Raw genomic sequence first — 17,551 nt, forward strand, 5'->3', positions numbered from 1 at the left:
AAGAAGGGGGGCGGGGGTTTGAGGGCAGACAGCTATTGATAAGCCACTTTATAGCTTGCATGGGATTGGCAGGGACAGTTCTTTTGGAAGGGGGAAGCTCACTGGGGGGAAGGTTCCCGAGGACACACACAAACATTGCGCATACACTAGTGCAGCGTACAGTTGCAAAAGTGCTGTTTTGTAACTCCAATGTCTGACCGACTTAGATTTGAACTCAAAGGTTGATTTAGTTCGGCTGAACTTGTAGTAACTCTCAAAAAAGACCCTGGTGACCATTCCCTTATTTATTTTTTTTCCTTTATTTGGGCAAATATATGAATCATTACAGTGTATTTCTTACATGAATCAAAATATAACTTTCCATTATTTACAGTTGTATTCAACTATCTGATCCCAAGCCCAAAAGAAGTAGGCTGAAACAAAAGCTTATAAATGCCTACCCCTTTTTGCAAGATATAATCATGTTCATGCCACTGTCTTGTTCTCTCCTGTTATTATTATCATTGTATTATTTTTATTATTATCATTATCATTATTGTTATTAGCATTAAATGTTTTGTGTCAGTCAAAATAGCAGCCTTTAGAAATCAATACCAAAATGTAACAAAATAAACTGATATGCTGGAGCCTATCCCAGCTGCCTTTGGGCAAGAGGCAGGTTACACCCTGGACTGGTCACCAGCTAATCACAGATGATTGCATTGGATGTCATTGGATGTCATTAGACTGCAGTGGGGATAAAGGCTTTAACAATGCTCCATAATCCTCAAATCTGTATCAATTATAATCATCTGACTTGAAAGAAGGTTGTTGACCACCTATTTGAAACACAAAACACATCGAAATGAAGATACACTACAAAGAAAGGCACTTGAACACTTGAAAGAGTAGTTTTGGTTTTCTTTTATTGATTGATTCAGTTTATCAGTGACACAGTCCCAAAAGAACCGGGAGGGATATAATATATTTACACACATTTTGGGGGTGGGGGGAGGACTGATATCCTGTCCCTCGACTACACTCAAAGCTTCATTGAATAAATTATTTGTCTCAATTTATTAAGATCAACCTGTTTGGCTCACGTCAATGCATCCGGAACCAACAATGCGGCCCACCCATGTGATATGCATGCTTAGCGCATGTAGATGTGATGATCCAATCAGCACCCATCCTGAGTCAGTAGACAGTATTTCTGGGATGATGCATCATATATCGTGACCAAATTACGTAATGGAAGCCTGAATGGACCACCAGGGACGTTGGATGCTGTGTCAGTTGCAGGGTGGTACCATCTTGTTGGCTTTAGGAGGCACTTTAGGTCTTCTTGAAGACCTGCTTTGAGACCACCCCCGCAGCTCTCAGCTCCTGCAAATAGACAGAGCACAATGCACAACGTGAGATGTATTGATCAGAAAGTTTTGTTCACCTCAAGAAAGTTGAATGCAGTCGTCATTCGTTTAGCTCAGTTAATTGGCTCCAGAGTTGACTGCGTTAAGTGAATTTCAGTACAGTAATAAATGGGATATTTTCATAGTTATGGCATGTAGTTGCCTTTACATTTGTGTTACATTTGTGTTTTTCTGGACATCGTACTTCCTGCGTTGTCTCATTAATGTATTGTAACGGTGGCTTCAATGGCTTTACACTAGTATTACCCAATATAGCAGTGATTTTCAACCACTGTGCCGCGGCACACTAGTGTACCTTGAGAAACCGTCAGGTGTGCCGTGAGGAATTATCCAATATCACTTTTTATAATTAACATTTATTAATCATCATTTGCAAATATGATGTCAATAGCCATTATGTCAATAGTATACATGGACTCAAATATTCCAATTCACTTTGGTTTATTTGCTCAAACGGAAAGAATTGAGCAGGGGTGGAATATTCCTTTAACCAATCCGATTGAGGTATCTTGTACCCGCTCAAACGGAAAGTTGTCAGGGTGCCTTCTTCTTCCTGGTGTTTTTCTTCTTCTGTTGTTTATTGGCGGTTGGCAAGCAGCTTTCGTATGCATTACCGCCATCTGTGGAACAGAATCTAAACCCTTCTATACGCCATTCACAAGTGCAGTTTTATTAAAAAAGAAAATATATATCTATATAAAACATGTCCTGAGTTTAATTATAAAATATTAGCAAGATTGAATTTGATCTTTTCCTGTTTAAATTGATCCCGGGTGCGTTCTTTCAGCGCATGCTCAGATATGACGTAACACGCAGATCCAGACGTTCTTCACTTTTAAAAATGGAGGCCAGCAATCGGCACTGGACTAAGCAAAGTTTGTTTTTGATTCAAACTAAATTTCAAGACTGGACAAACGAAAAACTGGCAATACGGAGTTATTCCAACAAGTGAAAGAAAAACTTGGGGAAGCCGGTATCACGTGATGTTGATGTTTACGTTTTACTGGGCATGCCCTATTGACTATTCTGGTTGATTTTCACGGTGCATGTAGACAAGAGATTGGAATATTCCTTTCTATGGATACCATTGTTTCCCGAAAGGTCATTGGGAAAGAGAAAAAGTGGTGATGTAAAAACGTGGCTACTGTGGAGTGTCTGTGGTGTAAAGACTGGCAGAGCAATGTAATATTGGTCCGTGTGGCAACACCTACCTTGTTCCTCCCATAGACTTATTGATGCACGTGTGAGGTCGTGGTGACATTTTGGAACATTTTTGGTTAGTGGTGTGCCACAAGATTTTTTCCAATGTAAAAAACGTGCCGTGGCTCAAAAAAGGTTGAAAAAAATATATTGGACACATAATAGGAGTTAATAAGCGTGAGTGACAGTAAATGTGTTCCCTTGCAGACCTTAGTGGTGGGTGGACAGATGTGTAGAAGACAGGAAGTGTCTTCCGAAGTTTGAGCTCTGGCGTGGGTTATGGCCCAAACAGTAGCCAATGTTATTGTAAGGACTTTTATGTTATTATTATTGAGTTTTCAATCAGCGCTGGCCCCTTGTCTCAATGAACACCGACACCTAGTGGCCAACGTAGAATACTACATTCACAATTACAATCAAATTCGTCCTCTGCCTTGTGATGGTAAACCACATAGAACAGGGGTCTCAAACACGCGGCCTGCGGGCCACATTTGTTTGAGGCCCCCGCCATTGATATGAAAGTTTAATGTTAGTGCGGCCCGCGCAAGTTTGATATGGATGCTGTATGGTATCATGTACCCAGAAAAAATTATGTTTGATTAATGTTCATGTTAAAGGTTAAATAACTGTTAATAGTTATCCTCCCTATCCGTGTGGAAGTGGTAAGTTTTTGGCTATTTAAGTTTAAAGGAAATAACTTGAAGGCTACCGTTTAGGTCGCTAGCTCTCTAGTTTGCGAGTTAGCATGTGTCTCAAGACCCTGCAGTTGCGCAATATGTTGTAAATAAAAAGAGTATAAATGTGACTATAGTCGTGTTTTGTCATGTCTACAGGGCTCTAATAATGCTTTGTTCATTTTAATCTGAAAAAATAATTTGTCTACCCACCAACTATATGTGGTTTAAGTTTTTATTATTTGACGTTTTATTATTATTATTATATTTATTTATTACTGATTGATTGATTTTCTTTATTCTTGATTTATCTATTTTTCATCTTATTTTGTGCAGAAAAATAAAAATTAAGATATTTGAGAACAGTGGAATGTTTTATCAGAGCTTTTATTGTAGAAAATCGGAACCAAAGCACTGAAAAAGTTTGTATATTTTCCGTTTATAATAAATGCGTTTTTTTTTTTGGAAAACCTGATGCGGCCCAGCCTTGCCCAGACCCTAGTTCCAGTGGCCCCCAGATAAATTGAGTTTGAGACCCCTGACATAGAATATGGATGGATGGCTTTTTGCGCTGTCTTGCAATAGCAGTCTCTACCACCAGAGGTCACAGTTGCTCTAAAATGAAGCGCTATTATTATACTCTACCTGAAAACCTCAGCTGGGCATCACTTGAACAAAATAATGAGGCTGATTAGATTTTGTTTAAGCATTGATAAGTGTGATCACACGGAAGGAAATCTAATAATGGCAAGCTAGTGGTATTGGCCATCCCATTAGAAATTCTTTTCACTTGTTAATGCTTTCATTACAGACCACAGTGGGGTATGTGATGAATCCAAGAGAAGTTATTGATGTGTTTGTATTGCAAATTATTGCTACATAATGAAAGCAATTGTGAGTGTGTAGCAAATGTTAATATAGTTCTTGATGACAAAAGACAAAAGACAAAAATAATGAGTTTTTATCTCACATTTTCAATTATTCTTCCATTTGATTCGGACTCTGGTGTGCACATCAGACATCTAAAGTTAATCAGAGTTGCATGAGAAAATATATGTGCTGAGAGGCATTTAGGATTTGGATTAAAGTGTCCAAATGTGTGATTAATATTCATAGCAGGGGGTGATGTGTTCTTACCAGATGAAGCTCATCTCCTTCCACCCAGTGGGTCCAGCCTCTTCCTTCAATCTCTCCTTTCTGCACACACACCAGCTTGTCTCCCTCCCAGGTGATGGTGGTCTGAATTTATTTACAGGCCAGGACGACACACATTTCAGTACAATACCGCATATCGAAATGGATGCTTCACAAATGTAAACATATGTAAGATGCACGGCCTTCCAAAGTTACGATAAAATCAGCTAATAAATGTTGTATGTGACCTTCATTTACTCTGAGGCTTTGAACAGATTACATCTTATCTATAATCAGCAAACACACAAAAAATGTATTTCTCTCTCAAGGAATAGCAGATAATCTTTGATCCCTTTCAGTATTTGGCGTTCCAGTCTGATTACATAAAATTGGCTTATTTCTAATAAGAAGAATCATTCTTCATACCTGATTATATCTGTTGCACATTAACATTTGCAGCTTGAAAGACTGATTTTTATGCACCATTAGTACAATCTTACATTGTATGTAAATACATTTTTACTCTTTTATATTATATATACAATACACTCTTACAAAAGTAAAATAGCAATTCTAAGTGTAGTCAGATTTCAAAAAAAGGATGATAAAAACTACTCTAAGCACGCTAATTAAAATAATATCAGTTCTATTTAAATCTCGTAAATTTGTGGGGGGACCTTGATCTGAAATCAAGGTCAAAAATATTTTTATTGGACTTTTTTCATGCTATGTTAGACTCATTTCTTTATTTCAGTACTAAATACCTAAAAATATAATTTAAAATAAACAAAATAATCTGAATAATCTAAATAAAAAATGACTTTCCAAAACGTTAGGAATACAAAAATGATGATATAATAACAATAATAAAAACATATTTTTGGTATTTTGGTATTTTCTGGTACTTAATTTAAGCAAGGCAATAATCCCTTGTTTATCACAGTCAATTTGTTCCAGACCTGACTGTGATAAGTGAATATCAGTGAAGTAGGATTCATTCATTCATTCATTTTCTAACGCGTATCCTCACAAGGGTCGCAGGGGGTGCTGGAGCCTATCCCAGCTGTCTTTGGGCGAGAGGCGGGGTGCCAATTAATCTTAAATGTTTTTGGGAGTCCGCGGAGAAAACCCACGCATACACGGGGAGAACATGCAAACTCCACACAGAGATGCCCGAGGGTGGAATCGAACTCTGGTCTCCTAGCTGTGTGGGGGCGAAGTAGGATTCCTTATCTATAAATGAATATTTTTGCAGTTTGACCAGTGTAGGATACTACATATCAACTAGTCATTCAGACATTTTTATGCTTGAAAATGCTCAATTTTGCCCAATAATATGTAAACTTTGATTATATATACATATTTTTGACTAATAATCGGACATAGTCAAGCACAAAACAGCCCAAAAATTATTAATATATTTTGATAAACCATAACGTGGTGAAGGACGGCTGTTTTTCCATGTACCTTAATGAAAATTTGTTGTCGACCACCTTATTTACAAACCAGTGGTTTACAAACACAGTCTGCTACTTGGTACCCGAAATGCAAAAGACGGGGTTAAATAGTGAAATTGCTATACAACATAAATATACTTACCATGCATTTCCTATCATCCACGCCAGACAAATCCTCCTCAAACTCTTTGCCCACATAAAAATCCATGTTGTAGTTTTTGAAGGTACTGAGGGTTTTGATGATGATGTGATCCCCTTCATGGGCGATGTCCTTGTCAGGCTTCAGCAAAGTGGCAATTTTCCTAATGGCAACATTAACATCTGCAGAAAGAACATTATTATGCATTATTATTTGTTTGCATCCTTACTGTGCTAAACTCTAGATATATGGATATACTCATGCAATTCAAGCAATAAGTCAAACAGCAGACTGACCTAGAGCCTTGAGGTACTCCTCAAAGTTGTCATTGGAGATCATTTTCCAGTATCCGTTCAGATCCACAGGCATTTTGGCGTCTTCTCCGTGGGTTCCCTTAGTGGTCGAGGAGGTCGGCTATGGAAGGCCACTTGTGCTCGAGTGCAAATCCTGCTCTCACAATCTCCCATTTGAACCCAACTCAAATCTAATCCGATTACCTGCTGGGTTCAATTTTTTTAATGGAAAAACACAGTTGGCACCTCCCACTTCTCTGCTCATGTTACTTTTCACCATCACGTAACACCCCCAATCCTCACTAGGATACGCTGGGAAACACAGGCACACATAATATACAATGCATCTATGTGTGCTTTATCTGGAAATATGCTTACTATGCCTATGGGGGATTAGGAGAAAAGAACTTCTTTTAGCGCTACATATGTAATTCCATGTGAGCTCTCTTATGCTTGTAGCGACTTCCTTTCAGTAACGCAGGTGAATACAACACCGCCTGAATGATGAGTTACCCTAGCACAAACAGCACAATAGACCTGCCAAGTCTTTAGTCTCATTAAATGACTTATTCCACTTGGATATCTCACATTGTGGGATAGACGTAGCCAAATTCTATAGAAACCCACACTCACACTTTAAAACGACACACACGTCATTATCGGTAGAAAGGAGCTGCTGAGAAATGCATCCTGTAGCTGAGCAACTGTCAGATGACTTTAAGAAGACTGAATGCCTGTCGGACACCCAGCGTGGATGCTAATGAGCAGCTAAGACGATGAAGAATGAAAGGCTTTTGGAATGATGATTGTCATTATGTGTTAGAGAGATTGGAGAAACCTGGAGAAAAGGAAAAGTCAAAAATGATTTTACTGTCATATGCAGTTAAAGCGTGATTTTTTTTTGCATTTGAGCAAAGATCTGCAGAAATGTGAAGGTTCCATAGAACCTTGCATTGTGCATTGGTTCCATATAACAAGGGCATGAACGGAGTGAGTCCCAGGGCACGACAATAACGATGTACCGATGGCCCGGGGCAAGTTAAAACAAAATTGGGGCAAGTAAATCCAATCAGTGATATTCCCGTGGGGCAAGTGCACTTTGGCATGCCATCCTGCCAAGAGTTTTTTTAAAAGCGGTTCTTGTTGGGTGTTGGTAAAACACGGACTGCGTAATTCCGCTGGTAATTTGCAAACCAATCCTTGCAAATCTTGAAATGGACCAATCAGAATCGTTTATTTAGTCCACAGTCCGCGTTTTACCCACACCCGTTCTTGTTGGCGATCAACCAATCAGCGATGGTTTGACTAGGAAAACATCTATCATGGCGTCCCTACCAACATGGTCTAATTCTTCAACAACTTGTGAAGGAAAACATCAAAAAGTGATGAACCAGTGCCTCCTAAACAAGTATTTTATTAGCGGCAGCAAATCAAATGATGGCACAGGTGAGTGAATCACATTGCTGTGACAATTTGAAGTGGTCACAATGAAACACCACCGATTAGATCCAATACCAAGTGATGATTTTGCACAAGCTACAAAATCTAGCGCTTCCATTTCTCTGTGGATTTTTCTCACCTTTGCTTCACAAATTATTGTTTGACCATTGAGCATTTTTTTCTGGATTAAAAACACTTTACTAGTACACAAATGTGTCTATTCAATAATGTTTCATTGTGGTGCACAACTTATAAAAGGCTCTTGACAATCCAGATTTCCATGCAACGTCATGATCTATGTAGGAAAACAACCACAAGAAATGATAATCATTTCATCTTTATTTGAGATTCTCATGTGATGCCACAAAAATGAGATGATATCATTATGGCAGTCTTTTCATTTTACATGGGGCAAGTTCGGGCAAGTAGTTCTCACCTTAAGGATTCCCCATGGGCAAGTCATTTTGGTTTTTAATTTAGAGCCCTGAAGTCCCTTTGTCGTGAAAGTCTTGTTTCGTTCCCTGAGACTCAGTGTCACGTATCGCCTTGTCTCATATCTTGTGACACACAATTTATTGGACTGAGAGAATACAAAATGTTTTCAGTCTGTGTCACGAAAGTCTCTTTATAACCTAAAGGGATACTTCAGATTTTTCGTTATTCATTTGTATGACATCAGCAATGTACTGCATCAATGGTGACTAGGTGACCCCAAACTTCGTCCCATGAGCAGAGTTCTGGTCGTGTTTCTGTGATGAGGAACATAGTTCGGGTTAGTTGGCGGGGTCACTTAAGTAAAATGTTGGGAGTTCTCAAAGCAATGTTCATCGCAGAGAGTGATCTTTATCCACACATGGACAGTGCAGTCATACATTTTGAGGCACTTCTGTTTGCAAATGTATTACTCTTTTGAACGTATATTGTTTTGAGAAGCTAAACTCTTTTTATTTAAGCGGCCCCACCAACTAACCGGAACTATGTTTCTCATCATCTAAATCTGACCAGAACTTGGGTCACTGGGCATTTTGCAATCACTGTCGCCTGTCCGTTGTGTGTGTGTCCCACACTGTTTACATGTGTTCTCCCCGTGCATGTGTGGGTTTTCTCCGGGGACTCCCAAAACCATTTTTTAAAAAAACAGGCTCCAGCACCCCCTGCGACCCTTGTGAGGATACACGTTAGAAAATGAATGAATCCTTCTTCACTGATATTCACTTATCACAGTCTGGTCTGGAACAAATTGACTGTGATAAACAAGGGATTATTGTCTTGCTTAAAATAAGTACCAGGTGGAAAACTACTAAGCAAAAATATGTTTTTATTATTATTATTATATCATCATTTTTGTATTCCTAATGTTTTGGCAAGTCATTTTTTATTTAGATTATTTTGTTTATTTTAAATGATATTTTTAAGTTTTTAGTACTGAAATAAAGAAATGAGTCTAAAATAGCATGAAAAAAAATGTTAGTCCAATAAAAATATTTTTGACCTTGATTTCAGATATTTAGTCCCCCCCACAAATTTACAAGATTTAAATAGAACTGATAATATGTTAATTAGCGTGCTTAGAGTAGTTTTTATCATCCTTTTTTTGAAATCTGACTACACTTAGAATTGCTATTTTACTTTTGTAAGAGTGTATTGTATATACAATATAAAAGAGTAAAAATGTATTTACACACAATGTAAGATTGTACTAATGGTGGATAAAAATCAGTATTTCAAGCTGCAAATGTTAATGTGCAACAGATATAATCAGGTATGAAGAATGATTCTTCTTATTAGAAATAAGCCATGTTTTTATTATTGTTATTATATATTCATTTTTGTATTCCTAACATTTTGGCAAGTAATTTTTTTATTTAGATTATTCTGATTATTTTGTTTATTTTAAATTATATTATATAATTATATCTTTTATATAAAAATATTTTTTATATTATATATTTTTAGTACTCAAATAAAGAAATGAGTCTAACATAGCATGAAAAAAAACTGCTACACACTACACAACACAGCAGTCATATTAAATTTTGAATATATACTTTATTATCAAACGTCCCCATGGCGAATAATGTCAACATTTCAGGCACAAACTAAAACCACAGAGGGACACTGGATGTTCATGAAGTGAAGTAAAAACACAGGCAGGTGAAGACGCTCTGTAGTCCATCGGTTTTCTTGGCAGTTTTGGAAATTTGTGCAAATCACACTGCGGTAGAGTGTAAAATAAATCCCTTGACGAGAAGCACTGATCCGTGACTGAATTCATACTTCAAGGGCATCCATGTTGAGCTGAGTGTTGTTGTACTCATTTCATTCATGCAGACTCTTCTCCTGGCTGCTGGGATTCTTGGACCCCAGCACTGTGATTGTGGCTCAAGTGCTAGCTTCTGAGCTTGAAGAGCTGGTGCATCATCGGTGAGTGGAACCGGTGTCCGTGTCTCCAAGGACAAGAATTGATCCGTGTCAGTCGTCCAGACTCTCCACTGGTTGATGGGCCTGCTTGACGAGCGGCCTCAGAGCCATGCCCTCATTCCTCCTTTCACTGTCCTGAGTGTAGAGGTTGTGTTGCTGAATGTATTCTATCACAGAGTCTGGGATCAGGTATTTGACGCTTGTTCCCCGTCTGAGAGCCCGTCGAACCTCTGTGGCGCTGGTCTCGTTCCTCACCCATTCTTTCACCTGGAAGATGTTTTGTCTGTGGCGCCAAAGTGTGTCCGATTCGTGCACCACCTGCTCGGGTTGCAACCCTCCTCGGCTGACGCATACCAGACCGAAGTGCCCGACCACTTCCTCCATGTGGTCGTCTCGCCACAGGCCTGGGATGTTGAAGGTGTCCAGAAAATCCGCTCCACACAGCAGCTTCAGCTGAGGAGGCAAACCTGGTGTATAAAGTGCAACATACATAGCTAAGCCCATTCAGGAGAGTACATACTCAATCACTTGAGACAGTGATTTTCAACCTTTTTTGAGCCACAGCACGTTTTTTTACATTGGAAAAATCTTGTGGCACACCACTAACCAAAAATGTTCCAAAATGTCACCACGACCTCACACGTGCATCAATAAGTCTATGGGAGGAACAAGGTAGGTGTTGCCACACGGACCAATATTACATTGCTCTGCCAGTCTTTACACCACAGACACTCCACAGTAGCCACGTTTTTACATCACCACTTTTTCTCTTTCCCAATGACCTTTCGGGAAACAATGGTATCCATAGAAAGGAATATTCCAATCTCTTGTCTACATGCGCCGTGAAAATCCAACAGAATAGTCAATGGGGCATGCCCAGTAAAACGTAAACATCAACATCACGTGATACCGGCTTCCCCAAGTTTTTCTTTCACTTGTTGGAATAACTTCGTATTGCCAGTTTTTCGTCTGTCCAGTCTTGAAATTTAGTTTGAATCAAAAACAAACTTTGCTTAGTCCAGTGCCGATTGCGGGCCTCCATTTTTAAAAGTGAAGAACGTCTGGATCTGCGTGTTACGTCATGCGCTGAAAGAACGCACCCGGGATCAATTTAAACAGGAAAAGATCATATTCAATCTTGCTAATATTTTATAATTCAACTCAGGACATGTTTTATATAGATATATATTTTCTTTTTTAACAAAACTGCACTTGTGAATGGCGTATAGAAGGGTTTAGATTCTGTTCCACAGATGGCGGTAATGCATACGAAAGCTGCTTGCCAACCGCCAATAAGCAACAGAAGAAGAAAAACACCAGGAAGAAGAAGGCACCCTGACAACTTTCCGTTTGAGCGGGTACAAGATACCTCAATCGGATTGGTTAAAGGAATATTCCATCCCTGTTCAATTCTTTCCGTTTGAGCAAATAAACCAAAGTGAATTGGAATATTTGGGTCCATGTATACTATTGACATAATGGCTATTGACATCATATTTGCAAATGATGATTAATAAATGTTAATTATAAAATGTGATAATGGATAATTCCTCACGGCACACCTGACGGTTTCGCAAGGTACACTAGTGTGCCGCGGCACAGTGGTTGAAAATCACTGACTTGAGCAATGTAATATTAGTGAACAATGTCCCATTCAGAGCTTCATTCAGGTTTCATTAAAGGGCAGCCCTTTTTTCTAATCTGAAATGTACAAAAAATGTTAGAAAAACACAGCTCGGGCCTAAAAAATAGTCAATATGGCAGCACAAAACAAAGGGAACGTAAGTATTGGATTCTTACTCCAAGCATCTAACGCCAGATGGAGCAAACACGGTGGCACCTTTAGAGGAAAGGGGAGGAAATACTTTATGTGTTCATGTTTCACATAAGGATTGTGAATGATGGGCAAAATTCCAAAAAAAGGTGCAGTTTCCCTTTAAAAAGGAGCCTATTTAAACAATCCCTAATACATGCTGGAGACTTTTACTCTGCACGTGTTACAGCACATTACACGGACACAAATCCTTCATGCTGACTCCGTAAGCCTGTAAAATACATGTTGGAGCAGAAAATGCAGAAGAAGAAGAAAGGGTTTTACTCAGCGCTGTGTGCTTTTGTACTTTCAAACCATTGGCGCACCGCCAAGGCACCGTTCATGTTGCTTCAGAGTAGATATTTCAGCACTACTAAAATTACCCTTTGAAACATTTTGTGTATTATTTTGCTCATGTAAAATGTATTTTACCAACACTATATACTTCAGATAACAGTAGACAAAAATACCTCCCCCCGAAACACAAGATTTAGTGAGTAGAAGGTTCTTACTTTGAGGATGGCTTCTGCTTCCATTGAAGTCTTCATGTGTGCTCTCTTCATATTCCTTTAGAATACGACCATAATGATACCTGTCCAACATGCAATGTATGAGAGAGTGGTTACATAAATTCATGTAAGCAAGACAATAAAAATATCTTTGAGTGATTCTACACAACTTTTTGACAACTTAAATTGAATCAGCATGCGTGACAAAGGCCCAAAAATTGTGAAACAAGCCCCCCTGTTAAGCTTCTTAAATGTTTTTTCTATTCCAGTGCAGTGAGATGACGCAGGAGGTTGCGTGCTCTCAGCAAACAACGGGCCACTTTATGACACGATCAGCACCCACGTTGCGCAAACAGGGCTCAGAAACAACCATGTGAGGAGGAGGGACAACACTCTTAAGGAGATTTGTGTGAAACCGTGAAGACGTGTGAATTGGGAAAATGAATAAAGCGGGGGAGGTCGAACCATGCAAGTTGAGTGTACCCAAATTAGAACCAAGAAGAGACTTTATTTTTCACTCCAAAGTTTGTTCAGTGGAATTTCTAATTCCTTCCAGAAGGTCCAACTCTAACCAAAATGCATGGTAGCTGATTCAATTTTTTCCATTGGAAATAATGTAAATCTAATTAATTCCAGAGAGCCAAAAATATCAAGCAAAATGTGTTAGTGGTTGTAGCTTGAACCTTCTAAATCATCAACGTCAACTATGTTTTTATTCTTATATTGCCATTTCGTGGGCGGCACGGCGGTCGAGTGGTTAGCACGCATACCTCACAGCTAGGAGACCAGGGTTCAATTCCACTGTCTGCCATCTCTGTGTGGAGTTTGCATGTTCTCCCCGTGCATGTGTGGGTTTTCTCCGGGTACTCCGGTTTCCTCCCACATTCCAAAAACATGCTAGGTTAATTGGCCACAGGTATGAATGTGAGTGTGAATGGTTGTTTGTCTATATGTGCCCTGTGATTGGCTGGCGACCAGTCCAGGGTGTATCCCGCCTCTCGCCTGAAGACAGCTGTGATAGGCTCCAGCACCCCCCGCGACCCTTGTGAGGAAAAAGCGTTAGAAAATGAATGAATGAATTGCCATTTTGTACCTCATGGTGACCACCGTTTCAGTCCAGTCAGGTTGCTGGCTCTCCCATTCGTCGACCGTGACCCAGTTTGAGCTCTGCAGTGCAAGCTTTGCCATAGCGATCCTGTGCTTTGCCAGCACCAGGCCTTGCTTCCCATAGCTGTCACTGACAGGAGACACAATGCCACCCACCACCTGGTACTGGCCTGGAGGGAGAGAATATTCATTCAGTTTTTATAGGTCAGGAGAGTTGATGCACAAGTGGAATATATTAACGATACAAATCTTTAACATTGATCATGGCCATTGTAGATTGAGAGTTTTGATATTTAGGTCAGATTTGTTCAAGGACAGAGGGGAGATGCTCCAAGTGTCATGTTTAGGGATGTCCGATATGCCGATATTGTCCAATTGTCAATTCCTGATACAGATATCAGCAGACATTGATACCGATATGTGTAACATGACATATCTACTGTGGTGGAATCGGTAAAATCATATACCAATATCGACCGATATCACATTTTCAAGCTGACATCAGGATGATAATTATCGTTATCACATACTACAGTATTAATTGTCCCTGTACCCTAGAAACCGCCCATGAATGATACGGGAAAAGGCCGAAATGATACTGTGTCAAAGCCCAGGGCAGTGATACTGATAGAGTTTAACCATGTCCAGTATCAGCCCCCGTAGCTGTCCACTCAGAGCGCGCTGCTCTGGTATCGTGCCCGTGAAACAACCAATCAGAGAACAGCGCACGAGCGTGAACACACAGCATTTGTTTTGCTGCCCAAACTTGATTAATGGAACTTTAATTGTCAGACATTGATAAGATAAGACTGTTGATAAAATATTATTGTTGAAATATTTTTGCAATTATTGTGTTTACACTGTTTAGATATAATACATGTAATAAACTGAACATTTTCTGGAAACAAAATGGTCTTTTGATTAAATAGTATGTGATAATAAGCTTAAGATTAAATAGTATGTGATAAGATCATCACATGGTTTGTCTGGTATCAGGACCGAAGCTGGCACGCAGGGGCATGATACTGGGCCTGATACCAGACAAACCATGTGATGATCTTATTATCACATACTATTTTATCATGAGCTTATTATCACGTACTATTTAATCAAAAGACCATTTTGTTTCCAGAAAATGTTCAGTTTATTACATGTATTATATCTAAACAGTGTGAACACAATAATTGCAAAAATATTTCAACAATAATATTTTATCAACAGTCTTATCTTATCAATGTCTGACAATTAAAGTTCCATGAATCAAGTTTGGGCAGCAAAACAAATGCTGTGTGTTCACGCTCGTGCGCTGTTCTCTAATTGGTTGTTTCACGGGCACGATACCAGAGCAGCGCGCTCTGAGTGGACAGCTACAGGGGCTGATACTGGACAAGGTTAAACTCTATATTTTATCAGTATCACTGCCCTGGGCTTTGACACAGTATCATTTCGTCCTTTTCTCGTATCATTCATGGGCGGTTCCTAGGGTACAGGGACAATTAATACTGTAGTATGTGATAATTATCGGTACCGATAGTTATCGAACATCCCAAGTCATGTTCCACCTTATGCTCCTCTAGCTACGGCTGGAGGCGGGACAACTGGGTGCATTGGCTGTACTTCATTGGCTCCAACCACATTTAAACAGATGGACTCCACTTGGGAGATGCTTGCTATACGCATGTTGTAACTTTTGGACATTTGTCATCGTCGCTTTTCTCCTGTGTGCTTAATGAAATCTCTTGAGGATAAAGTTTGCCTCAGTCTCTCCCACAAGGTATGCCCATTTCCGCCCTGCTCTCCAGCTTAGATACCCTTAGTCTAAATTGTGTGAGCTTCCGAGTTACTGTTCTTTACACTCCATTGTTCTTTGTTTTTGCCTCTACGGACTCAATTAAAGACTTTAATTTGGACACCATGAGTGCAATATGAAGATGGTTCATGGTTCCTTTCACAGCATTCAAAATACTTCAACAAAACATAACAATGTAGGAGCATATTATATATATATATATATATATTAGCATATATATATATATTTTTTTACTATAGAATGAAATCAATACATTGAATGTGTCTCTGCGGTTGTTTCCCTACATTTCTCCATTATTCTTCCATTTTTCTATCTTACTTTTTGTACATTGTCTCAGCCAAACAGTGATCTTAACAAACAAAACATTCATTTCATTTATTAAACAGGAAGAGTTAAAAGAAAGAATTGTGCTACAATTAATGGGGCCTGACTCTGGTACAACCTGGTTTGCAACATATTCTTGTTCTGCGGCACAAAAAAAAAAAAAAACACTCGCATCACATCCCCACAGAGGTCTGTCCATACAAATAATCCCAGGCATTGGTGACTAAGTCTTGTCTAGGTATTAATACTGTCAATTAATACTTGTAAATATGCCTGTTGGCTGCTCTCAACTCTCACCTGGAAGTCATTTTCCTCTGGTTCAGTCGCCCCTTTATGATGTCATCACCGGTTGACTCTGCAGTTCTTTGCTAACAGATACACCACAAAGTCTCTGCTATTTTTATTGAGTATGGCTGCAAAATAACCCACCATACGGCTAAAGAAAGTCACAAGTGAGAAAGAAGAAAGAAGTTGTAGGTAACCTCCATATGGTGCTTTCTTGTTTTGGCTTTTGTGCACTTTGGCTTTGGAGGGACCCTTGGGAATGGATTAATAAACCAAAACAGAGGTATCATTGTATATGATTTCAAGAAAGCATATTTGAAAAAATAAGATTGTTTTTTGAATTATTACTTGAAAACGGCACCTCCGAAATGTTTTTTAAACAATGTTTTGTGACCCATTTAACCTACAAAGTCAAATAGTTACACACATACAGAGATTGCACACTTGACTTTCTAATCGAATGACATCTGACCTGTGCTGTGAAGGTAGTCTCTGGCCAGCTCAAACAGCCTCATGTGCTGGTTGGTGATGGGATTGAAGGATCCACAGGCTAACAAGACTAGCGGCACACGCTGGATCGGCATTTTGGTAAATGCCCCCCTCAAGATCACACAACAACCTTGACAGGAATAGAAATAAAAAAACTATTATGAGCACTGCATACAAAAAGCGTAAGTGATAGAAGAAGGGTACCTCCTATTAAGTGTATACGTACCTTCCAGGTGACTTGATTGTGGACATTTGTGAAAGCGTATCTACTCGTATCCAAGTCAAACAACAATACCTTTATGTCTATGATGTCGTGTTGAGCACATGATCATGTATCCAGGCTCCCAATGCAGTCATACCATATGCAATATTACTTTTGGCCACTTTAATATATGACATTAGACATAATTTAGTCAAGTCCATCCAATTATTGAATGAATGAATGAATGAATGTCATTGCAATCTGGAGGTGGGTCATTTTGTGAAGATTCGAGATTGGATTGTATCTTTTGAAAATTAAACTGTAGTGGAATAGTTGTGGTACAACAAGTGCACTCAAATAATGTGACTAATTTCGTGGTGAAGTAGGTTAGGTTTGGTACAAAGTGAATTTTGTGTGTGTGTGAATCATGTGACCTCATTTATCACGTCCCCATTTCACTCTGCAGTTCTCATTATCTTCATTACGCGTGTACAAATCTGTTTTTGTTATTGTTTAAAAAGAAAACACACTTTCATTGCAATATGACAGTGATATCTGAAATAGTTTAAATGATCAAAAGTTAAATGAAACTCTCTGGGCAGACAATTTTACAGGTTTGCAAAAATACGTCATTAACTACCAACGTTACCAATCGTTTTCATGTGGGTTTAATCTAATGATATGGGAAAACGTACCTTGGATGTAGTTTTTCCGTTTCAAAATTGCTTTTGTGCTGCGCATCATATTTGAGGACATTTACTACGAGAGAACAACTACAACAAATGCCTACCAGGAGGCATCCATCTTGGTTTTCTCGGATGTGACGTCATCCACGAATCGAATTC

General features: G+C 39.1%; 2 protein-coding genes across 2 annotated transcripts; both read right to left on the minus strand.

Annotated features, from left to right (window-relative positions):
* Nucleotides 1-888: 888 nt before the first annotated feature.
* On the minus strand, nt 889-6,468 carry rbp1.1 (retinol binding protein 1, cellular, tandem duplicate 1). Its single transcript, XM_058068208.2, has 4 exons — nt 6,310-6,468; nt 6,017-6,195; nt 4,421-4,522; nt 889-1,365 (listed from the first exon to the last, which is right to left on the minus strand). Exons 1-4 carry the CDS (start codon nt 6,380-6,382, stop codon nt 1,315-1,317), a joined length of 405 nt encoding a protein of 134 aa, XP_057924191.1. The 5' UTR covers nt 6,383-6,468; the 3' UTR covers nt 889-1,314.
* A 3,307-nt stretch (nt 6,469-9,775) lies between these two features.
* On the minus strand, nt 9,776-17,532 carry nmnat3 (nicotinamide nucleotide adenylyltransferase 3). The gene is made up of 5 exons (XM_058068205.2): nt 17,402-17,532; nt 16,488-16,634; nt 13,583-13,766; nt 12,493-12,572; nt 9,776-10,634 (listed from the first exon to the last, which is right to left on the minus strand). The coding sequence occupies exons 1-5, from the start codon at nt 17,460-17,462 to the stop codon at nt 10,219-10,221; spliced, it is 888 nt and encodes a 295-aa protein (XP_057924188.2). The 5' UTR covers nt 17,463-17,532; the 3' UTR covers nt 9,776-10,218.
* Between the last annotated feature and the right edge of the window lie 19 nt (nt 17,533-17,551).

Source organism: Doryrhamphus excisus, linkage group LG6, assembly GCF_037039965.1.
Source record: "Doryrhamphus excisus strain RoL-2023G ecotype Guam linkage group LG6, RoL_Dexc_Guam_v1.1, whole genome shotgun sequence".
NCBI classification, from domain to species: Eukaryota; Metazoa; Chordata; class Actinopteri; order Syngnathiformes; family Syngnathidae; genus Doryrhamphus; species Doryrhamphus excisus.